This window comes from Notamacropus eugenii, chromosome 4 (assembly GCF_028372415.1).
Source record: "Notamacropus eugenii isolate mMacEug1 chromosome 4, mMacEug1.pri_v2, whole genome shotgun sequence".
In the NCBI taxonomy this organism is placed as follows: domain Eukaryota; kingdom Metazoa; phylum Chordata; class Mammalia; order Diprotodontia; family Macropodidae; genus Notamacropus; species Notamacropus eugenii.
This window is the reverse complement of record NC_092875.1, coordinates 469,995,232-470,021,357: the sequence shown is the minus strand read 5'-3', so window position 1 is coordinate 470,021,357 and position 26,126 is coordinate 469,995,232. Positions and strand designations below refer to the sequence as shown.

At 39.3% G+C, this 26,126-nt stretch overlaps 1 protein-coding gene across 2 annotated transcripts in view; it reads right to left on the bottom strand.

Annotated features, from left to right (window-relative positions):
• Positions 1 to 26,126, bottom strand: part of IQGAP2 (IQ motif containing GTPase activating protein 2) — a 340,434-nt gene that overhangs the window by 175,684 nt on the left and 138,624 nt on the right. For both annotated transcript variants that reach the window (XM_072606382.1, XM_072606381.1), the window contains exon 3: positions 387 to 543. In XM_072606382.1, coding sequence (XP_072462483.1) covers positions 387 to 543 — 157 coding nt within the window. The remainder of the gene's footprint in view (positions 1 to 386; positions 544 to 26,126) is intronic.

Sequence of the window (26,126 nt, the reverse complement as noted above, 5' to 3'; positions counted from 1 at the left end):
TTAATGAAAATATGAGGCATTAGAAATAAATTTTGTTGTGGTGAAAGCAGAAGGGGAACGAGTGCCTTTCTTTACCAGTACCAATAAAATTCACAAATGACTGAACCTGAGTATGAAGTAGAGCTCAGAAGTGACATTAGAAGGGAGAGGAGTAAGAAAAAAGAAAGCCCAAAATATCCGGGTTGCAAATAATAATAATTCTACCAGAAACTACTGTTGCCTAAGGAAATTACTGTTAAAAGAATCCCAAGACTTCAAATTCTGGGAACTGGTTTGAGGGTCTTCCCCATCGCCCCCCTCAAATCCCTGCAGGACTTCAACAGAGTAAAAGCAGTTAAGGGAACAAAATGTTGGGTTTTAGGAGGGAGCCAAAGCCAATCGATTACCTTATAACGTGTTTGTTCCACATCGTAGATCTTCTTATCTGAGACCATTTTAGGGGCAAAGAACTTGGCCAGTTTTGCAAGGTAAACTCCATTTCTTAGTCCTTCTTCCAGTTCAGTGGTTGGTGGCAGTTCTTCAACTAGACAGACTTCCATCCACCTGCAAATACAAGAGACTCAAGATTATTCCAGGAAGATGACCGACTTTTTGAAAATGAAGAAGCCAACATTTTATGGCATTTGGGCATCAAAAAGGTCCAGGCTAAGATATATAATATCTTCAAGGTAATGAGGAGTCTGGAAGAGATCTTGGCTGAGGCAGGGGTTAAGAGTATGGACAGGGAAAATCAGAAAACAATGAAATTCCCTTCTCTCCCTTTCCCTCTCCCCTCCCCTCTCTCTCTCTCTTCCTCCCTCCCTCTCTCCCTTTCTCTCTCTCTGTCTATCTCTCCACTCTCCCCCACACACATGCACACACTGATATCAACCCCACCTCAGAGTGAATATTGTTTTCTACAGAAGGAAAAGACCAGGTTGCCTTTGCAGGGTGGGTCCGAGACTTGACTAAGGAATGGCAGAAATCAGCATTGTCACTAAGGGAATTTTATTTGAAGCAGAAGAACCCACAAAACATTTCCACATCTAGAGTTGCATGAATCCAAGTTGAACATTTAGAAAGGGATCCCCACAGCAGTATTGCCTTTAAATGGTAGGTTCTTAAACTAGGCAGTGGAAATAACACTGGATTTGGAGCCAAAGGATCTAGGCTCACATCCCACCTCCGATGCTTACTAGCCATGTGGCCTCCGACGGATCTCTGTGCCTTTCTCCTAATCTCTAAAAGGGGGACAAAGATACTTGCTTTACCTGCATCCTGGGGTAGAGCATAAAGACAAGATAAAATTAACAAAGTTCTGCGCAAACTACAAAGTGCTATACAAATATCAACTACAATTATTTGTTAGTGAATAATCACTGTGGAACTCGAAAGAGGAGAGAGTGTGGCACAGAGGCTCCTACTGTGTATCCAAGGACACCATTCACGACGCACTTGTGTGGAGGGCCAGCAGTCGCTAAATGTCTGTTGAGGGCAATTTAAAAAGATAATTATTGATAGTCGTAGGTTTGGAGTTGAAAGGGCACTTTAGATACCATCTAATTCAGAGGTTCCCAAACTTATTTGGCCTACAGCCCCTTTTAAAAGAAATTACTCAGCACCCCGCCTGGAAATATACTTTCTTTTAGCCCTTTTACAGTTTTTTTTTTTTGAAATTTGTTATTTCAGAAAACTATAAAATATAGTTTTAAAAATGATGCAGTTTAAATTTGATGATTTATTGTAATTTTGTAAGGTTTTTCCTGCATTGAAATTTTGATGATACAATATTGCATCATGTAACCATATAGTATCATATTGTAAACAAGTCATTACACTCACATATTCCTGCTGAGGCACGTGGAACTTCCCTACAACGAGCAGCACACTCTCCTGCCAACACTTGCTTGTTAAGACCTGATGGTGGACTTGAGCACTGATTGCTTATAACTTGCACTTTGTGTGTTTATGTGGAAAAGAATGTAATCACTATAACATTAACTTTATTTCAAAACAGATGAAACGGGTATGAATGGTTTTTCAAAATTTTCTTATCTTCTTTTATTTCCTTATGATTCCACAGCCCTCTTATTTTTATGCAGTGCCCCCCAAGGCTACTATTTTTGTTTAAACATTATAGAGTATTGAATTTTGTCCTTTTATCCTACAATTGACAGAAAGAAATAGAAAATAATGCTATTTTTCTACTCTTTAAGTAAAAAAACAGGGAACACAAGCTATTGAATAAATTATAAAAATTACAACTCAGTTCTACAAGATCGTTGTTTAAGTCTAAAAGCAGCAGAAACAGATACAATAATACCACTATTAGGTGTGTATCCAAACACATCAAAGAAAGAAGAAAAAAACTGAAATATACAAAAATATTTATAGCAACTTTTTTCTACAAGGCAAGAAAAAAATTGGAAACTGAAAGTGTACCTATCAGTTAAGGTATAGCTGAGTGAGTGAGTGTGTGTGACACAGAATAACATTTATTGTTCTATAAAAAAGTGATTTCAGAGAAACATGGGAAGACTTATATGAAGTGATACAGAGAAATTATTAGAATCCAGAGAATAATTTATAATATAATAATAATGCTGTAAAGACAAGCAACTGAAACGTTTCAGAACTCTAAGCATAATAACTGATCACAATTCCAGAAAACTAAAGATGAAATATTATCCACCTCCTCAATAATGTACTAAAAGCACAGATACACAAACACATATGTATGCATGTATGTGAACATGGTCAATGTGGGAATTTGACACTTTGACTATATTGATAATAAGAGTTTTGTTGTTTTGCTCCCTCAACTGGGGCAGGCAGGAGGGTGAGCGAGAGGGAAAGAATGTGGTTCTCAAATAAAATAAAAAATAATTTTAAAAAGTTTTCTCAGAAAAGGATACCTACTGAAAGAAGGGATTTTAGGCTATGACTGGGAGCTTGAGGAAAGAACCAGAATGTCTACCGAGAATGGGCAAAAGAGTTAATCACAGATGAAGAAAACAATGTGGAAAGACAAGTACCCTAATACACTGTTAGTGGGGCTGGAAAACTTATTCTGGAAAGATATATAGGGGTACGCTGAGAAAATAACAAAAATGTCCACATATCTTTTGACACAGGAAAGAGCTGGGCATGTATCCCCTAAGATAAAAGGAAAAGTCCACTATACACCAAAATATTTATAGCAGTATTTTGTGCAGTGCCAAATATTTGGAAACAAAACAGATTACAGGTTTAGAACTAAAAGGAACCTTGGGACATCTAGTCCAACCCCTTCATTTTAAACATAAGCCCAGAAAGAGAGTTGTTAAATGACTTCCCCAAGGTCACCTAAGTAAGTAGGTAAGTAGGAGGTAGATTTATACCCAGGTTCTTTGATTCCAAATCCAGCAATTTTTCCACTGAACCACACATTAACTGGAGAATGGCCAGATGAATTATAGTGCATAAATGTAATGGAAAATTACTATACTGAAAGAAGCAAAGAATGGATACTCAGAAGTATGGAGAGACTCATATGAACTGAAGAAAGCAAAACTAGAAAAATCATAGACACAATGATTAGAAAACTATAAATGGAAAGAACAAAAAAATTGAAAACAATGCTGTGAAGTTATAATAACCAAATTTGGCCCCAAAGAAGAGATTATGAGGCTTTATGGACCTTCCTCCTTTCTTTGAAGAGGTAGGAGATTATGGTGAGAACGCTGAATATAACATTGAACTTGGCTGTTGCTGTAAGTGATTTTGCTGAAGTGGGAGTTCTTTACTCCTTTTATTCTTTGTTATCAGAGATGGCTCTTGGGAGACGGTTAGGAGATGGACATCTTGGAGGGTGAAGATGACGTAAAAACCATTTGGAATGGTTGTATATATGTATAACTTGGGGCATCTAGGTGCTGAAGTGGATAGAGTGAAGGGCTTGGAGTCAAGAAGATTCATCTTACTGAGTTCAAACTTGGCTTCAGACACTTTCTAGCTGTGTGACCCTGGGCAAGTCATTTACCATTGTTTGTCTTAGTTTTCTCATCTGTAAAATGAGCTGAAGAAGGAAATGGCAAGGTACTCCACTATCTTTTCCAAGAACACCCCCAAATGGGGTCACAAAGAATCAGACTCAATTGAAAATCACTGAACAACAAGTGCAAAACTTTCTCAGCTAGTATTTAGCAGAGTTAAGAATGCAGACGGTGCAGTGAAATAAGGCTGAAGACTAGTGGGATGCAAACTACAGAAGAACAAGGGGGCAAATGATGGATAGTTCAATTGCTTAACTATTGGGTTAAGTCTGTGACCCAGAGTCAGACTAAGGCAGCACGCTCTTCTGTAGCTGGAGAAGATGTTAAACAGACTGGACAACAGGAAGAAACAGAGAAGCTAGAATTTGTGGTGAGGAAGAAAAATATGCTTAAGATAGAAATAAAACCACAATAACCCTGAGTCCCTTCTCCCAAAGCACTCAACTAAGAAACACTTAATAATACATAAATACAATGTGCAAGGTATTATGTCAGTCCCAGGGGATAGGAAGACAAAGCAAGACATTCCCTGACCTTGAGAAGCTCATCTACTGCTACCAGGACCTGTAATTACATTTCTCAACCTCAAGGTGCTAATAAGATAGGCATTTAATGACCACCTTAAGTGAGCAAGTTTTGACAGAAACAAGCATGGGAAGGAATTGTGTTGGCTGGCTCTTGACATTGCTTTTTCCTCTCTATTTTTGTTGTTAGGTCATTTTTCAGTTGTGTCCGACTATTCATGACGCCATTTGGGGTTGTCTTGGCAGAGATATTCTCTAGCTCATTTTATAGATGAAGAAACTGAGGCAAACAGGGTTAAGTGAGTTGCCCAGGGCTACACAGTTAAGTGTCTGAGACCGGATTTGAATTCAGGAAGATGAGTCTTTGTGGTTCCAAGCCCAGAGCACTATCCATCTAGCTGCCCTCTCCTCTCAATTGTGAAGCAAAAAATGCTCGGGGGATGGGTTCTAAAAAACTAAAGCCAAATGGAAATGAACTCATTACAGCAACCTCTCTTTGACACACCACATTAATGAGCTGGCAGTCTCCATCAATGACTTAAACTCAGACAAGTGAAAGGTTGGGATCAAAGTTTTTGGAAAGGAGGCAGCAAAAGGGAAAGAATGCTGCCAATATCTGGCTCAGAGAGGGGAAAAATAATATCAATATGTCATTTTGTCAAGCAGGAAAGAAAAAAAATCCCTTGAGATAAACTACCTCTTCCATTACATTACTGCACACATTACAGGACATATGAGTGTGGTTTCACTGAGGCATTTGCTATCCAAATTACTCTCCAGGAAATCATGAGCAATAAATCTTGGTCTGTATCACACAAAACTGGAGAGAACAAATGTTCAAGAAGTAGAACTGCTGCCGGAAAGAGAGGAAATGTGCTCCTTTGGTAGATATTTTATTACTTTAGAACAGCACACTGCTCAGGACACTTTAAGGGAGGCCAGTTGTAGAAACCACCTTTCCTCAATGCTTCTGAAATCATCTGCAAAATGGTTTAGCAAAAAAACCTTCTGTTTCTAGCCGTCTTCAGTCCTTTCCTTGCTTTCCCCACCATCCAATAAGATGTCAAATCATGGGGACTCTAAACTCTAGTTTAGCCTCATCTAACCTCTGTGAGTTAGGTGGCACAGTGGATAGAGCTCTGGGCCTGGAGTCAGGGAGACACTTCCTAGCTGTGCAACCGGGAGCAAATCACGTAACCTTGTTTCCTCATCTGTAAAAGGAGTTGGGGAATGAAATGGCAAACCAGACAAGTATCTGTGCAAAGAAAATCCCACAAGGGGACCATGAAGAGTCAAACACGACTGTAAGGACTGAACAACAACAACATATTCTCTGGGAGGCCATGACAATGGCCTCCATATTGGTCTTTTGGCCTCCAGTCCTTTTCGATCCTATTCACACTGCTGCCCAAAGAATCTTCTGAGTATTGTTCTGACTCTTCACTTCTCCACTAAAAAACACCAGGAAGCTCTCCAGAAGTCTATGACTTCTTCATCCTAGATCTCATTCAAGGTCCTTCACAACCTGCCTCCAAAGCTGCAGCTCCAGGCATCTCTTCCTACTTGCCTCTGGGTTCCAGTCCAAATGACCTTCTCTCCATCCCCAGTTCTCATCCTATATGCTTTAACTCAAGCCATCCCTAATTTTGTCTGCCATTTTCCACCCACTTATTTCTGTCTTCTGAAGTCCCCTTCTTCACTTTGGTCTCAGATGAAGAGGTAGCCAAGGCCAGCTTCTCCAGTCATCTCTAATAGACAGATCCCACTATCATATCCATTTCCCTCTCATCTTAACTAAGGCATCAAGGTCACAGAGTGGTTAGAGCCTGGAGTCAAGAAAGGCTGAGCTCAGATCCAGCCTTGGACTATTCTGTGACCCTGAGCAAGTCATTAACCTCTTTGCCTTGGTTTATACAACTGTAAAAACAAATCTGCATGACCATGAAGGGACACGAACCCTCAATCTCCTGATCTGGAATCAGGCGCCTTATTCATTAGGCATTTAGGGTTACCAAAAAAACACAGGTGCTCCATCAGCCACCACCACACCATCCATATGTGGAATCATCAGTTACAACAAATGGAGAAGTTTTGAATGCTGTGGATAAGTTCATTTACCTTGGTAGTGTACTTTCCAGAGATGTACACATTGACAATGAGGTTGATGCATGCATTGCCAGAGCCAGCTCAGTGTTTGGGAGGCTCCCAAGAAAAGTCTGTGAGAGAAGAGGGATTAGACTGACTACCAAATTGAAGGTCTACAGAGCCGTTGCGCTGACCTCATTGCTCCATGCCTCTGAAACATGGATAGTCTACCAGCACCATGCCAGGAAACTGCATTGTTTCCATTTGAACTGTCTTAGGAAGATTCTGAGGATCTCCTGGCAGGATAAGGTACCAGACACTGAAGTCCTTGCTTGAGCTGAATTGCCAAGTATTCAAACTATACTTCAGAGAGCACAACTCCGATGGGCTGGCCACGTTGTTAGAATGCAAAATGTATGCTTGACAAAAAGACTATTTTATGGAGAATTTGCATGGGGTAGGCAATTACATGGTGACCAGAAGAAACAATACAAGGACATTCTCAAGGTCTCTCTCAAGAACTTTGGATTTGACTGTGCAACATGGGAGACACTGGCACAGGACCTCTCAGCATGGTGTGCCCACATCAGAAAGGGTGCTGTGCTCTTTGAGCAAAGCAGAATTGAGACAGCACAAAATAAATGTAGGATGCATAAATTTGGGATATCCGCCCCAAATATTCACAGGACTATCTGTGCCCAACCCGTGGTAGAGCATTTTGAGCTCGTATTGGTCTGATCACCCACAGTCGGACACACTGAAATTTCACTTTACGATGGTGATGTCATTTTGGTCCTCTTTGAGAACAAAGGACAACAACCAACCAACCAACTGTAAAATGAGGATAATAATAACACCTCCCAACATTCTTGTGAAGACCAGATATTTGTAAAGCTCTTGGCACCATGCCTGGCACATGGTAAAGTCTATATGTCTTCTAGCTACTGTCTGTTATTATCATCACCATCTTCAGTCTTGCCCCATCTACTGGCTCCTTCCCAGTTTGACTAGCAACATGGATATGTCTTCACCATCTTTAACACATTCTTATTTGATAATACCATTCTCAGCCCAGTTATTGTTCTATATGTCCCTTCGTCTCATCTTCTTGTATAAACACCTTGAGAGTCTATCTACATTGGATGCCCCTACTTCCTCTCTCCTCTTCCCTTCTAAAACTTTTGGAACTTGACTTCTCAACTCATTATTCAATTGAAATTGATCTACGTTACTAATAATCTCTTAATTGCTAGAAATCAATGATCTTTTCTCAATCCATATTGTTCTTGACCTCTCTGCAGCATTTGTTGGTCACATTCACCCCTCAGGTATTTTATCTTCTCTAGATTTTCTCTTAGTCCTCCACCTTTTCTATCCAACTGCTCTTTCTCAGTTCTTTTTGCTGATTCTAAATCCATATCAAGTCCACTAACTATGCATATTCTCTAAGGTTCTGTTCTAAGCCTTCTTGTCTTATCACTCTATACTATATCACTTGGTGATCTCAGCAGCTCCCATGGGTTCCATTATTATCTTTATGCAGATGATTCCCAGACGCATGAGTGTATGTATGCATGTAGATATATAAAGATATACATATGTGTGTGTATATACATTTGTATACATATTTATATATGTATGTGTTTGTACACACACACACAAACACATGTGCGCACACACACATCCAATTCTAATTTCTCCCCTGAAAAATAATCACACACTCCCAACTATCTTTTGGACATCTTGAACTGCATGTCCCGTAAGCATCTCCCACTTGACATATCCAAAGTAAAACTCACTATCTTTCCTCCCCAAACCAAACTTCCCTATTTCTGCTGAAGGTACCACCATTTTCCCCGTTACCCATTCGTGGTCACAATGTCATTGTCATTTTCAATTCCTCACTCTTCCAGCATATCCAATTAATTGCAAAATCTTGTTATTTATATCTTCACAGCATCGACTGAATGCAAAACCTCTCCACTCATACAACCATCACCACAGTTCATTCCCTCATCATCTCTTACATGGACTAGAGCCATACATAGCCTTCTGGTTGGTCCAAATCTCTTCCAATTCCAATTCATCCTCTACTTAGCAGACAAAGTAATTTTTCTAAAGCAGATTGATATAGACTACGGTAAATCCCCTCCTGAACACTCTTCAGTGGTTCCCTATTATGTCCAGGATAAAAGAATTCTACTTGGAATTTTAAGCCCTTCATGATCTGGTTTAGTTTTCTTACACTTTATCCTTCTCCATGACTTCTACAATTCAGCTATACTGGTCTATTTGTTGTTTCTTGTGGTCTATTTGTTGTTTCTTGAACTCAACCTTTCAGCTCCCATCTCTACATCTTTTCACTGGTTGTCCCCCCCAATGCCTGGAATGCTCCGCCCCCTTCCCCCTGCCTCATTGTTCTGGACTTCCTTCAGGTCTCAGCTCAAAATCCACCTTCAGCTAGAGACCTTCCTGGTACATGCCTCCCTGCCCCCAGTCATATGCCTTTCATTCTAAAATTTCCTCCCACATACTCAGTATATTGTCTTACATGTTGCTTCATGTTATCTCTTCTATTTGACTGTGAGCTCCTTGAGAACAGGGTTTGCTTCGGTTTTGAATTTTCTTTGTATCTCTAGCATTTAGAACAAAGTGAACATTTCATAAATGCTTGTTGACTAAATTCATGGCCAATATTTCATGACATTTTCTTTGACCAGAATTCTTTTCACCTTACCCCCAGTGAAGATGGATGATCTTCACCCAAATTCCTTAGAGCACTATTTCTCAGAGATATCTCTACACAACTATTACAACCTCCTCTGCATCATAATTATCTGTGTACATGATGTTCTCCCCTCCCTCATTAGAACATGAACTCTTCAAGAGCAAGGTCTGTGCCATTCCTATCTTTGTAATTCTGGCCCCTGGCACAGAACCACATACATGATAGGATTTAAGTAACCTTTGTTGGATTGATTAAACTGTGATTAATTACTCTTCCCCTTTCATGGCACAAGAAAAAGTATAAAGTCAGAAGCACACAAGTATGAAGTAATGCTTGCCCTTTTGGTGCCACCCTTCATCTCAGACAGGGTACAAAGCTGTCATCCAAATCATATCAGTCTCATGAGCTAAGGAAATGCACATGGGTGTTTTGTTGACAGCACATTCAGTTATTGACGTCGAACACATGAAGGCTGAAGGGCTTAGCCCTGTGTCAGTGGGCACCACCATGACCTTCTGCAAAGTGTATATAGCCTTCTCTGGAATAACTTCCTCAGCATATTCCATGAAAACAAATGAAACGTTAAATTAAAAACACAAATTACAAAACAGGTTCCTTTCTGGTGTGGTTGACAAATACATGAGACAACCAGCTTGAAACGTATTTAAGGTTAGGACCCTATTTGGGATTCTCTTGGCAAAGATACTGGAGGGTCCCCTTTTGTTTGTCACAGTAATCACTGGGTAAGAATTAGTCAGACTAGCAAAATGTTGGTGAGATATCTCTTCATCTTGGGAAAAGAAGTAGAAATAGGAGGTGGCCTTCAAAGATGTGGAGCAATTCATCTGAGCCAATGAAGTAAAGGTCTCTGTGTGTGTGCGTGTAATGTTACGCTGATTATATTTTATAATATATTACATGTAATATACATTTGTATGCATCACAGCTAAACCCAAACTGCTGACTGCCCTTCCCTCATTTGACACCCTTTAACTTCAGTTCGTCGTACCCATGGATTTTTCTAAATCAGTGATATTACCACTTGACCACGAGCTGTGTGTTAGCATATTTGGGATACAATGGCTAGACTGAGCTCTCCATAAACAGCCATCAAGCAAACACACAGAAAACATACAGAGCTCTAATTAAATAGTTACAACTCAATGCATTTCAACAAACATGTATTAAGTGTGTGAGAGACAAAGACATAAACAAACCAATCTTCCTAGACCTCTAGGTGCTTCCTAGATTCTACTGGGGAATAAAATGTGGTAGTGCTAAGGGTGCAGAACTTGGAGTTAGGGTCCTTGAGCTTGAATTCCATCTTTTCCTTGTTTCAGCTGGGTGAGCTTGGGGCCAGTCACTTAGCCCCTATGGGTTCCAGTTTCCTTACTGGTGAAATGAGATGACTGGCCCATTCCAATTTTAAATGTGTTATCTTAAGATATACTCAGGTAGGAGAAACACAAACTATATGAGTAATACAAAATATCTTTTGAAATTACAAATAATTGGGAGTGGGGGACAGGGAAAGCTTCATGTAAAAGGTGACACATAAGTTGTGCTTTGAAAGAAACCATAGATTCTAAGAGGCAGAGGGAGGTGAAGAGGGAGTCTGGGCCAAACCAGGTGGGTGGGGGTTGAAACACCTGTGTGAAAGCATGGAGAGGGGACATAGACTGTGTATGTATAGGGAAGACCCAAGAGACCAGTTTGAGTAGAAAGCTGAGTAAATGATGAGGAGCAATTTGAAACAAAAGAAAATAATTGGTTTTGAACCAAAATAGAGGCAAAGCGTATACGTGTGCTGTTTCTCTCCGTTTACCTTAACCTGTCAGGTCTTTAGTTAAAATGTGATTATTTCTGAGTTCATGAAATAGGCAATAACTTTTTAAAATAAACTTTCTTAATCTTTTCTTTGTGTCAGGGACTGTATTCTGATGAATTGTGTGGATTCCTTTTCAGAATAGTTTTAGAGGCATAAAGTGAAATGTATAATATTATATAGGACACTAATAACATTGAGTTACAGTTAGGAAATATTTTTTTTAAAAAAAGTCACAGATCCCCTAAAATTTACTCATCAATCCCCTCAGACATATATGAACCCCAAGTTAAGAACCCCTGTAACACTCATTCTCAGGGCAGCTAGTGGTCCATTGGATAGAAGGCCAGGTCTGAAGTCAGAAAGACATACCTTCCTGAGTTTAAATCTGGTTTCAGACACTTACTAGTTGTGTGACCCTGGGCAAGTCACTTAACAAGGTTTGCCTTACCTACTCATTTGTAAAATGAGCTGAGAAGGAAATGGCAAACCACTCTAGTATTTTTTGAGAAGAAAACCTCAGATAGGGTCACAGAGTTGAACGCAATTGAAACAACTGAACAACATCTAAAATAGTCAGACTGGGGCTTAAAAAAGAAAGCAGAGCATTTTATATTTGTTTCTGTAATAGGCTTTAGTCTAGGAGGTTGTCCGTTTTCATACAAGAACAACAGAGAGGAGCTAGGAGCTGTATAAACAAGAGAGTTTAAATCTGTATGTGGATTTTCATGGACCACGATGGTTGGGAATTGAGAGATGCTCATACATTCACTGCACAAGGGCAGCTCAATCTCCTGTGGGTGGAGCAGAAAAATTCAATCAATAAATGAATAAATGCTGTTGGCTAATATGGAAACGTGTTTTGCATGACTTCAAAGTATAATTGATCGTATCACTTGCATTCTCAAGTGGGGGGAGCGGGGAAGAGGTGGGAAGGAGGGAGGGAGATAATTTGAAACTCAATTTTTAAAAAAGCAATACTAGACCTTTTTAATTTAATTGGCAAATATTTGCCAAAATAAAAGTATTTTTAAAAATAAATGCTTGTTTACACTAACTTCACAAACCACATAAGATGCTCCCTTTTTCATGAAATGTTCATCCCATCTGTAAAGGGATAAGTCCAAGCCATGTCTATTGCACTATATCCAAACATATGTGTATTTCTAGGCAACAACTCAGTCCTATTTAGGAAAACATTCTAGCATGCTTTAAATAATTATTTCATGCAGTGTACTCAAGTAAGCACAAGGTGCAGACCTCTGTGATAACTTAATTTTAAAGAACATGGCTCCAATGATAAGTATTTTTATAATGAACTCAGCTGAAGAGAGAAGCAGCTCAATTTGATTTCTAACTGTTCTGCGTTCTTTGTACTGAAATGGAAAAATAATTCTCATATCTCAATTTGTGAAGAACCGAAGAGACAACTGTAAAGTACTTGGACTTGATAGACAATTTTCTAATATAGAAGCTATTCTATTTTAAAAGTAGGTTGCCACCAACATAGGGCAAAAATTCAGATAGTTCTACACAAGAGCTGAGATCTGGTTATTTTTGGTGGAGGGGGACAATCTGAGAAATAGACCCCCAGTTAGAAGAGGGAGTAAAGACAGAACTCAGATAAGACAGCCTAACAAGAAACGGTTAGCTAGAGCTATTTCACTGAGAGTCTTCTGCCCAGTGTCAAAAGTTAAGATATTTCTGGGAAATGGTATGTTGGTAAATGTTTAATAACCAGCTCCCAGAGGGGAGGGGGTAGGGGGGGAAGTATGTGTGTGTATGTGTGTGTACACACATAGTACATGTATATATGTATGTATACCTATATACACATACACACATACATGACACACTTTTAACATTAGCATAACATTTCTTCCATTACTTTCTTACAGCTAGACATTTGACAAAACAATAAATTAAGCCTTCATTTGTAGCATTTGTTGATTGCCAAGCTGCAACTGCTCATGTTGAGAAAATAACAATTGGCTCAACAGCCAGTACGGTATATCCAATTTCTGAAATATTTTTCTGATTACTGCCACAGGAAGATCACGAAATTACTGAGCACCCTCGAAATTTAAGCCAATTTACCTCAACGGGACTCTCAAAGATACATGTCAATCCTTTTCTTCATAGATTATTGTGTCAGCCACTTTCACAACAATGCCTATTCCAAATTTTCTTGCTTAAGCTCTCTACTACTCCACTTGTACCTATCCCTACCCCTCTTTATTCAAGACATTTTCTCATTTTCTTTCCCTCCTCCATAACTCCTCACCAAAACCTCTCAACATTTTTACTCACTCTCTCATCTTCTGAAACCCAAGATGGTGCTCCTCTTTGTAGCCACAATATGATAATCAAACAATTGACAAGAACCTACTATGTGTCAGACATAGACATAGGGATCTGAAGAAAAACGAAAAAATAGTTTGGGCTACATGTAAAGAGTTTGGGAAACAACATCTCCACATCATAGTCTTAGAGCTAGGAGGCACTCTAGAGGCCACTGAGACTAACCCCCATCTTAGAGAGGAGCGGACTTGCACAAAACCACAGAGTTGTGTGGGTAAGAGCCTCAAGAAGAATTTAATCAAGGTCTCACTGATTCTAAGACCAGGTCACTATCCACACGATACCATGGTACTTCTCTCTCTATATAAGCATGTTAACAAAAAAAAGGCATAAAATAACTAACATTACTTGACAGAAGGCATTAGCACCTGAGTGGATGAGGAGGACTGCCTATAGAAGGCGCTTTCTGAATACAACCTTCAAGGAGATTATAGATTTTAAGAGGCATGAGTACAAAAGTGTGAAGAGGATAGAAAAAAATCTCATGAGAAAAACAAAATCAGTTTGGCTGGATCATAATGTATGTAAAGAATAATGAATTATAAAATTGGGAAGCAGTAGTTGGGGCCGGTGGCAGCAGTGGGCAAAAGGTTCAGTGGACAGGGCACTGTGGAGTCAGGAAGACCTGAGTTCAAACCTGGCCTCAGACACTTATGAGCTGTGTGACCCTGGGCAAGTAAGTCACCTAACCTCATTTGCCTCAGCTTCCTTGCCTGTAAAATAAACTAGAGAAAGGAAATGGCAAACCACTCCAGTATCTTTGCCAAGAAAAATGGGGTCACAATCAGACATGACTAAAATGACTGAACAAGGTTTGAGTAAAAATATGAAATGCCAAACAGAGGACATTATTTGATTCTTGATGATAAATGATGCCACAGAAGACAGGATAGAGAGAAGAGAAACACTGAGTTGCAAGGCTACGATCTGAACTTGGTCCATGATGGCTTCCCCTAGAGCAAGCTGCCTGACTTGGGAAACACCTTTCTGCGCTTCAGTCTAAGCTCAGGTGTGCTACAGAATTCAACCAGACATCAATCCAGCCACTGCTTATTTTCTCTAAACCAAAGCAACTTAAATAAATTTGCCAATATTAAACTCTCATAGCTAAGGAAAATTGCCACCTCATTAGCCATCTTCAGTTATGTTACTCCATCATGGGCTCCAAATAGAAGGCAAACCCAAGAAAAAAGGTATTGGGGTTGCTAGCTTGAAACGTTTAATCTAATACTTTCAGCATCACAAGCCTAGCTGGAAGGGAGTCCAGGGCTATAATTTCCACTGGCAGCACAAAGCTTTTTCTTTGTCAAGATAAGAGAACCCTGGCCGGAAAGAACAAGAAAAAGCAAGCACCAGGTAGTCAATTCCTGGAATGATTAACATTGTTTGTCTCTGACTTTCTACACAGAGTTTGGCCTAAATAACGATTTATAACACAGTGAAACATATTCCCATTCCTAGGTTAATCCAGACCGTACATCCAATTCTAACAGCCAAATAAATCACAATGTTTATCCCTTAGATTAAGGAAGGCGGGGGAGGTGGCCCCTGTTAGGTACTGCATATTTAGGCCCTTAGCCTTCCTCTGCCTTCCTCATCATTCTTCCTGTCTCCTCTCTCCACCTCTATCCAGAGGCAGGCTTTTTTAAAGTAGCATAATTACTAATAAGATGATGCTCAATCCAAATTACCCAAGAATCCTGTGATTTGGCAATAGGAAGATAACGTTAAAGAAAAAATAACAGGCATGAGTTTTATATTAGGGTAGGAGTTTCTCTCCCACCCCTCCTTTCTCTTCCACTCCATTAATTCAAGAAGTACCTACTATTTTCAAGGCAGTGTGTTTAGTAGGTGCTAGGGGAACAAAGGTATAAAACGGCCCCTCTCCCATTCTATTCGAGGAAGGGAGAGAGAGAGAGAGAGAGAGAGAGAGAGAGAGAGAGAGAGAGAGAGAGAGAGGGAGGGAGGGAGGGAGGGAGGGAGGGGAAAGAAAGAAGCAGGAAGGGAGGAGGGAAGAAAAAGGGAAGAGGGGGGAGGAAGGGGGAAAGGAGAGGAGGAGGAGGGGAAAGAGGAAAATTAGAGGAGGAGGAAGGGAGAAGGAAAGAGAAACAGACATAAAGACAGAAGCAGACAAGACAGAGGGAAAGAGAAATGAATACAGACAGAGAGAGACATAAAGACGGGCAGAGGGATAGAGAAATAGATACAGAGAGACGGCAAGAGACACATAAAGAGAGAGAGAATACGCTGACAAGCAGTGCTAGTGGGAATGGTCATGGAAGCTGTGAGTTAAGCCTTCAACTAGAAAGACAAGTACTTTGAGATGCAAAGATACGAAGACTGAGTGCGTTACAAGCACAGAAGAAACTTCTGCAAATACACAGAATCAGGAGGCCAAGTACAGAGTTTCTAAAACAGCTACTAATCCAATTTGGTTTACAAGGAAATAGTTTGAGGTAAAGTTCAACAATCTTAATCTCACACCAAAAGTTATGTGGGGGTGGGTGGGAGGAGAGACAATTGGGATATGCGCCTGTCAAGACATTGACTCATTTTTAAAAGGGAGAGGAGTAGTAGTAGTAGTAGTAGTAGTAGTAGTAGTAGTAGTAGTAGTAGTAGTAGTAGTAGTAGTAGCAGCAGCAGCAGCAGCAGCAAAAGCATTTATATAGTGTTTTAAGTTTTGTAAAGTGCTTTATACATCTTAGCTTACAACAACCCTATGAGGTAGGTGTTATTATTAGCTCTGTTTTATAGATGACGAACCAGAGGCAGAGGAAGGTTAAAAGACTTGCCCAGGGTCACGCAGCAAATTTTATAGTCAGACCTCATCAAACACCAACTCCAGCACTCTTATCCACTACACCTCCAACTACCTCAGTCAGTCCTTAAGGAAAAATGGAGAAATTACCACTAAATTATTTAAGTACTCCTGAAAATTTAGCATAATGAAGGATGTCTGGAGTTCTCTCTTCGGCAAATCCTTCATCATGTCTAGAAATCCGGTTTGATGTGTCTTTCCCCATGTCATATCTCTTTTCAGCTGGATAATAAGGCACTGTGACTAATTCTGTGATCTTAATCATTCCTGATACTAAGTGGAGAATGAAAGAAGTCATAATATATAGTCTTTCAAATAAAATAAAAATAAAAGTGTCTTAAAGAAGGATGTTTTCAGAGGAAGAAAAGTAATTAAATTCATTTCTGGCAGATGTTGTCACATCTCTTCTATTGTGCAGCGGTGTGCCTAAGCACTTTAGGGGAGGTTGTGAGACAACCAGGCAACAGAAATGTCATATTATTAATGATTAAAAAAAAAATTAACCAAAATGTCATTTTGCAGGTGGTCCTCCCTGTTTAAAAGAAACCAACTAATTCTGATAATACGTGCACAAATAATTCAATTTAACAAACTTTTAATAACCAGCTATTAGTAAAAATACATAGTACTCCATCTCCCAACTCCAAGCATTTGCATTGACTGTCTACCATGCCTGTAATTCTCTTGCTCCTCATTTCTATCTCCTTGTATCCCTGGTTTCCTACAAATCTCAGCTTATGTTCTACAACAATACCTTCCTAGTCAAAGATCAATACAAAATGTTCTTAAACAATATGGGGGTTGAGGGAAAGGGAAAAGTTAAAGGTTGGTCCAAGGCTTCAAGCCCAGGGGACAAAGGATATAACACCATCAACAGAGAGAGGGGAAGGTCTTGCTCAGAGGTAAAATGATTGGAAAGATGCTGAATTTGAAGAACCAAAGGGATATCAGAACACATATGTACAATAGAGAGCTGGAGAAGGAAGTCTGGGGTGTAGGGGGGAGAGATTTGGGCTACAATTAGTTCATGCTAATTTATTATTTTACTATCCTGATAGGAAGTTTATTTCCTCATCTATGAAACAAGGGAGTTGAATTACTTCATTTCTGAGATGCTTGGAAGTGCTAAATCCCTAACCTCTAAGATTGGATCCAGTTCTAATATTCTCTGATTCTAAGATGTACATATCAAGGTATACATCTCTCAGATTCATTTGTTTTTGTTGTTTTTCTGTCATTTTCAGTCATTTGGGGTTTTCTTGGCAAAGATACTGGAATGGTTTGTTATTTCCTTCTCTAGATCACCTTACAGATGAGGAAACTGAGGCAAACAGGGTTAAGTGATTTGCTCAGGGTCACACAGCTAGTAAGTGTCTGAGACTGGATTTGAACTCAGATCTTCCTGCCTCCAGGCCCAGTACTCTATCCACCGTACCACCTACTTGGCCCTCTCAGATTCAGACCCAAAGGAAAAAGGGCAGGAAATCCATGTTATTGTCATGAAACACTTAAGTAGCCTGGGTACATAAGCAATCCGTGTAAGAATGACAATTTCATAATTCTGCCAGAATCTCTAAAGATAAAACCCAAGTGTATTCAAGTGATGAAATAGGGATATCAGCACCTAACATTTCTGTATCTTTAAGCCATAATGACAGTCAAATATAAAGGTATAATTACATTATATATGCTATACATATAGCTATATATACCTTTAAGATTAAAGTAAGATTATAAGACTAAGATTATATATATATGTGTGTATATGTATATATATATATGTATGTATGTATACCTTACATGTTTCCAAAACGTTTTATACATATATTCTCATTTGATCCTCACAAAAACCCTGTGAGGGAGAAGCTATTTTATACCCATTATACAGATGAGGTAACTGAGGTCAAGAGTGATTAAGTTACTGACTAAAGACACAACTAAGTCAATGGCTCAGTCAGGATTTGAACCCACGTCCAGCACTCTATTTACTATACCTTGACTTCAAGAATTGGTCACCTTTCACCCTGGACCCTCTTACTAAACTGCACTGAACTTATACCATGAAGTAAAAGCTGCTAAACCACTTCACAAGGTGGCAGTAGAGAAGCCTTTTTTTTTTTTTTTAAACTATAATCTGTTGCAATTCTTGGAGATCACATGTACCTTAATAAGTAAACTCTGCCAGGAAAAAAACAAGCAAACAAAATATTTCCGAGATAGACTTAGGTCTTGTTGTCTCAATTCCCAAGTCAAACAAGATGCTTGTTGACTCAGCACTTGAATCCCCCAAAGTTAAAAGACCTCTCTGAGAATCTTTCCCCAGTCCCAATCAGCAAAGAGCATCTGGCACATGTATCTGTAGGGCTGCAACCTCTGTGTGCCAACTAACTCAAAGGCCATCCTGCAGAAACCACTGAAAAAAAAGGTGCCTTTTCTTAGAAGTCACTTTGTGTTAAAGTCTTCCAGTTAATAAGGACTGCAGTGCCTGAGGCATCTGGAATAGGGAAGTGGGGAAGATTAGGAGGAATAAAGGACAGAGAAGACATCTGGAACACCCCTGAGGAAAAGGTGCTCACAGGAGTCATTCAAGAGTGAGGAGTCTGGGGTTTAAACCCCTCTGTATGCCAAGCACTGGATTAAGAACTGAGGATACATAGGAATTGTGAATCCCAAAGTGTTCACAGCGTAATGGGAGGAGGAAGAGAACCCAAAGATGACCGTAGAGAAACAGGAGAAATTAGAGAGAACCTTATCGGAACGGGAAAGAGATGAAACAGTGCCTTCTCCATCACTGCTCGATCACTTGTCAAGCAAGAGATGAGAGCCTAAGGCAGCCCAGATTTGAAATGCAAACTCATTTCCAAAATCTTAGAAGGATGATGAAAGCTTATGAACAATATTACCCATTGTAATATATGGGTATTAACTATTGGACAGCTTTTATTTCATGAGGATCTTCTAATATTGACATCTGAAGAGGCTGACGCCCATTTCCTTTGTTTTACAATGTAAATAATCAGCAAGTGCTACGAATCCAAAGGATCTGATTGCCAGTCACTGACTTGAGTAGAGTACGAGCGAGGGAATTATTAGGAGGGAGGGGGGGTTTCTTCAACTGTGCTCAGTAATGAATTTGGTGGGGAGGGAAGGGTGTGGGAGGGACACAGAAGAGAGAATAAGCGCTTATTAAATGCCTACTATGTGCCAGGCAACCTTCTACGTACTTTACAAACATTATCTCATTTGATTGTTACAAAAACCTTGGGAGACAGGGGAGGTAGGTGGAAGGACAAGTTCTCCCTATCTCACCCAAGGTGGAAGCGCAGCAGCCACTCACAGCCCAGTTCTTCAACTAAACAGCACCAGACAGTTGATCCTGATCCATTTTTCTAACCTAGACCAGTTTGCCCCTTCTCAGGCAGCCTGGTGACTCCTCATTTCTATGACCAATCCCTCACTTCTCAAGGCAGACTCTTACAGACACTTGATAGGATGAGTCCTACGTTTGGGGAGAATATTGGTAATTATCTCCTCTTAGGACAGCTACCTGTTAGTTCAATGTTATTTATATCCTTTGGGAACAGTTACTATTATTTTTTCCATCGGATTTCTTCATTCTGACTCAGTTCATATGAAATTTTCTGAATCCTTCACATTGTTTTCTTCTAGAAAACTAATACTTCATTAAAATCATACAATTTGTTTTGCCATTCCCATCCCCCCCACCCCCTTCAATGGCTTTTATTTATTTTGGTTTTTGCCACCACTAAAATTGAAACTATAGACATTTTGGCAAATGTGAGACTTTTCTTTCTTTTTTTGGACTTTGATCTCCATGAGTAAACGCCCAGGAGCCATGTCACTGGGTCAAAGGAAAGGAACAGATTAGTAACTTTTGTTCTATAAAATTCCAAACTGGTTTCCAAAATGATGGGACCAATTCACCATTTCCACCAACAATCATTTGTGTGTCTGCCTTTCCACAGCTTCTTCAACACTGACAGAAAAGTGAGACCTGGGAAAGACCTTAGCTCCAAGAGGCCAAGGCCTCCTGCTGCATCGGGGGCCATCGCCCAAGCTCCTGACCATGACTCTGGAGGAGACAGTGGGGTGGATGACTCTACACAGCTCAGCCTCACTTAAATCCAACTGATTTGCAAGTCAGGATGTTCCCTGGCTGATGCTGTTAGTCCTCTTTGAGAACAAAGGATGAGCAATTTCTGTCTTGTCATCTTTGCTCATTTGGTGGGGATGAGGTAAGACTTCCTCATTGTTTTAATTTACTCTTAGTGATAAGGAGTATTTACATATTTTGGAGAGAAAAAGAAAATTTCATATGCCTATTTTAAAAAATCATTGCCATAAAAATAAAATTAAACATAACAAAGCTAATTTTATTTTGCCCCCTTCCTCCCATTTTATATTATGGTCGGTGAAAGGAAGAGAGATGTTGAACACATCAAGACTAACTAGGAGGGTTGTTTCATGGAATAACACTATTTGCGTCCACCTAACTTAAGTCTCTCTTGGTAATTACAAGCAAAAAGACAGGCAACCTTCTTTTCTCTGGAGATTCCATAACAAAGGAGACACAGAGAAACAAAGGGCGAAAGAATCAGGGAAACAGAGAGACTCCCATAAATGGCCACAGGGAAGTTTCCCAAAGACCAGTCCACCCTACTATAGACATCTCTCTCTCTCTCCCTCCCTCCCTCCCTCTCTCTCTCTCTCCTCATATATATGTAATGTTCTCTCCTCCATGTGATAGTGCTCCAAATACCAAGAAATAGCTATCATAGTCTTCCTAAAACTTCTCTTCTCCTGGGAGAACATTTCCATTTTCATCCTGATCACACCTCCGCTATACACTCAATGGCTTATCAATCTTTCCTAAAATGTGGTACTTAAAATTGAATCTGTGGCCTGAGCAGGCAGAGCCTCATCTCCCCGGACTTACATTATGCCTTTCTGAATAAGTGTGAATTAAGCATATTTACTTTCTTAGTTGTCATATTAAGCTTGTTTGGTTGTTTAGTTATTTTCCATTTGTGTCCAACTCTTTGTGACCCTATTCAGGGTTTTCTTGGCAGAAATGTTGGAGTGGTTTGCCATTTCCTTCTCCAGCTCATTTGACAGATGAGGAAACTGAGGCAAACAGGGTGAAGTGACTAGCTCAGGGTCACACAGCTAGTGAATGTCTAAGGCTAGCTGCCCCACATTAAGCTTGTAATACACTAAAACTTCCAAATCAATGGTTACATGAGATCCAAATGAGTTACAAATGGGTACATTTCACTCATCTCAAACTTACTTATAAAAGTGATTTTTTTGAATTCGAGTTTAAGGTTTTACATTGATCCCAATTAAATTTCATCTGATTTGATTTTCCCCAGTGTTCTAGGATGCTGCAATCTCTTCAAATCCTGATTCTAAACCCAGTGTGGTAGTGATCCCTCTCAGGCTTGCTTTTCTCTTGAAATTAGATAAGCATTCTTTATTTGTTTTATTTCTTGGCTTGGGGCCAAGCATAGCTCCCTAGAACATTTCCTTGGTAACCTAAGGAAGGACAACATTAACCTCTTGTGTCATGGACCCCCTCTGGGAAGCTGGTAATGTCTGCAAACCCCTCAGAATAATGTTTTTAAGTAACCAAAGGAAATGCTAAATTTCACTTATCAACTCTACACCTGTATGTTGTTGCCCATTATTTGCTGATCTGCAGAGGTTGGAAGGAAAACCCACATTTGGGAGTTCCCTATGCCGGTGGAATCATAGATCCTGTTCCTATCCCATGTACTTATACATGTTATCTGCCCCAAGAACAAGTAACCTCCTTGAGAGCCAGAAAAGACAGTTATTTCTTTGTATTCCTAACTGAGGGGCGACTAGGTGGCACAGTGAAAAGAAAACCTGACTTGGAGTCAGGAAGACACATCTTCCTGAGTTCAAATATGGCCTCAGACACTATCTGTGTGACGCTGGCAAAGTCACTTAATCTGGTTTGTCTCAGTTTCCTTATCTGTAAAAAATGAGCTAGAGAAGGAAACAGCAAACCACTTCAGTATCTTTGACAAGAAAATCCCAAATGGGGTTAAAAAGAGCTGGACACAACTGAATAGCAAGAGCAAATGAATCTGAGAATCTGATCACGAGGTCACGAAGAGTCGGACATGACTGAAATACCTAAACAACAATAAAAATCCCTAGCGGATGCCTAGTGCAACACCTGCTTCATAACAGATGTTTAATAAATGCCTGTGGATTGGTCTTTCTACCCCTTCATTTTAAAGATGAGGAAACAAAATCAGAGTGACTTAAGGAACTTTCTTGAGGTCAGACAGATGGCACAAGTAGCAGAACCAGGTCCTCTGACTCCACATTTTACATCTATTCCACTATATCAAACTTACAAAACACAATCTGTTAATTGTGCTTTCCTCACAGTCTATGTAAACTGTCAAATTTTTACTCACAGGTATGTGACTGAGAATATAACCTTCAAAGCAAACTTATTCATGTGAAAAACATATGCCAGTGACTTGCACATATGTAGAAACATATTGAGTGTTCCCATCTATTAGACTAAGTAGGGACAATGAATTTTTTTTTACATCACTGAGCAGGCTCATGACAGAACTGGTGGGAAGTTTTAAATGTGAAGATTTGCTTCTTAAAACATAATGCAAAATTATAAAGAACAAGAAGGGTCTGACAGAAGAAATGAGAAGATACTTTCAGTCCAATCCTTTGCAGAGGTGGAAAACCCAAAAGTGTTGTGTTTTGCACAGATGTTTTTAACGTACTGCTCAGTTAGGCTGATTTTTTTTTTCCTCTTCTCACTCTCTTGTCTTTAAATAAACACTATTTGTTAAATGGAATGGTTCTTTGGGACAAAGAGGGATACTGCGGGAAACTATGATGATGTTAAAAACTGACAACAATAAAAAGTTAATTCTTTTTAATTACTGAACAGGTTCATGGCAGAATTAGTGGAAAGTTCTAGATATGACCGACTCTTTTGAGAATGTCAGTTGTTCCTGGTAAAAAACTGTTTACTCAAACATAAAGCAGTTTTAGCCAGTAAGGTTACAGGATAGGTCATTCATTTACCAAACCCCCACTCAGTATAGATGGAAGGACATGCAAGGGCACAGAAAACAGAATTTTCAGATAATAATCCCTCCTCTCTCAATAAATATGTGAATGGATAGATGGTTGAATAAATAGATGACTATATGTATAAACAAAAGTAAATGAGTAAATAGATGAAGTTAGCTGAACCACCACTAATTTCAGGGGGAAGTCTCAGGTGGGGGACAAAGGCAGCCATATACAATGTCAGTTATTTTAGTAAATCAGCCACATATGACATTAAGACTTTAGAATATAGTCCCAGTATAAGATCTATGCCAAATCATTTAAAAATGTTTATTTTCTCAGAAGCCTGACCATTTTTTTATTCTAATCTTATGCTACATGAGTCAGTCCACAGGCATCACTGGTCAGACACCTACATCTCAGGATCATAGGTCCAAAGCTAGAAGAGACCTGAAAGACCACTCAGTCCAAACCACATTTTATGAGGGGAAAACAGTTTCTAGAAGGTAAATGACTTGCCTCACATTACCAAGTATTAAATTTCATAGAGGGTCATTTTTACTAGGCCTTCTGGATGCAGAGGTAATCATTTTTCCACTGTACCACACAATTCTGCTGCTCAACTTTTGAAATGAAGATCTAAATTCCAAAAGGAGGCTTTAGGAACATAAACATAATTTTATTTTTACAATAGTCAATGCAGAATGGAGAAACAAATGTGGCTGGGCATGCCAGCCTACTCATCTAAATTCAAAAGTCCTTAAAATTACTAAACCCTTTCACAGCTGAATTTGCAATTGGAAATGACTTTATATATTAGGCATTAAATTACTGTCATCCCTGAAACACGGCCTGGGGGCACTGTATACCTGAGTACCTAGCCAAACCATCTTATCAGCTTTCCTATTTAAGGAGCAGAACACTTAAAGTAAACCAAATTAAGCAAAACTTAACCAATTTCTCAGAGAATTTACCTGGTAGTAGTAGTCATTTCAAAATGGATAAAAAAAACCCCCAAAGAGCTTTTATATGTGTATATTTTGTTGTCAGGACACTAAGATGCAAAGGAAGTGAGTCAGTTGGCTCATCTCAAAAGCACCACTTTGACTACTCAGAATAGATAAGAGGGCAGAATTTTTTTTTAATCTGACTTCGTAACAACAAGAAAAGATACAAATTCCTTTTGAAGTGCCCCATCCTTTCTAGTTCTAAGAACTACGTACACACATGTAATACAAAATGATACCAACTAAACATTTAAGAAAAGAGAAAAGAAATATGAGTTCATTATCAACCTGGAGGAAAGGTCGGAGATAGAGGGCAGAGGGAAGGCTCCCTAAAAGAAGGAGCATCTGAGTTTGGGTTTAAAGGATGAACAGGAATTCAACAGTGTAAAACAGAGGTATGAAGGTGGTAAAGAGCAGGAGGTTTATATATAAATACAGATTATGGTCAGGGAAATAGTATAAAATGAGGCTGACACAAAATTACAGAGGGTTTTGAATGCGGGGTAAAAGATTTTGGATTTGGCTCAGTAGACAACAGGGAACCATTGAAATGTTTTGATCTCAGGGAAATAACAAAAACCTTTGCATAAGGAAAATAAATAAGCATTAAGGAGAGACTGCAGAAGCATGATGACTTATTACAAACAAAGCAGATATTCCTCACCTGGAAAGTGACTAAATAAGTTGTGGGACACGAATATAGTATTACTGTGCTACAAGAAACAACAAATATGATAAATACAGGGAAACATGGAAAGATTGACACGATCTGTGAAGTAAGTAGAAACAAGAAAGCAATATACACAATAACCACAACAAAATAAGTTAAAGAATTACAAATGAATGTTGCAAAATTATAGAGAGCATGTCTCCAAAGAAGAGATATGAAAAGATACTCCCTTACACAAGTGGGAAAAAGTGGTACATAGCACACATTCTTAGACTCTTACCATTTTAATTGGTTTTGCTGATTTTTATTTGTCATAAGAACTCTCTCTAGGAGGTGGAAGGTGGGAATATACTGGGATACATTCTGATGATTTAAAAAAAAACAATAAAAACTATAACCTTAAAAAAAAGAAACTGCAAAAGGCAGGTGGTAATGAGGGCTTACAGTAAGATGTTGACAGTGGAAAGAGAGAGGAAGGGGTGGATGGAGAAAGTATTGTGAAAATGGAATTGATAGGACTTGGCAACAATTGGAAATAAAATATGAAAAAGAGGGAAAGTTCCAACAAAATACTAGAGATCAAATGTAAGATATTAGATGAATGAAGGCACCATTGACAAAAATAATGAACTCAGAAGAGAATGTAGGAAAAATACTAACCTTTGATTTAGATGTTTTTAGTTTGAGGAAAGAGCAAGTGATAATGTCTGGAGTCCAGAGTGAGAGATGTCAGGGCTGGAGGTTGAGATTTAGAAATCAGTAAGGTTGAAGCAGAACTCAAGGAAGTAAATGAGATTACCGAGGGAGAACCACAGACAGAGAAAGAAGAGAGTTGAGGACAGAACCCAGACAAATATGCACCGAAAAGAGCGAGAAAGGAGACCAGAAATCAACAAGATGAGAGTTAAGGGGGGATGAGAGAGACAGAGAATCAAGCAGCATGTTGTCCAAAAAGCAGAGAGAGGAGAGGCCATCTAGGAAGAGGGGGACGCAACTG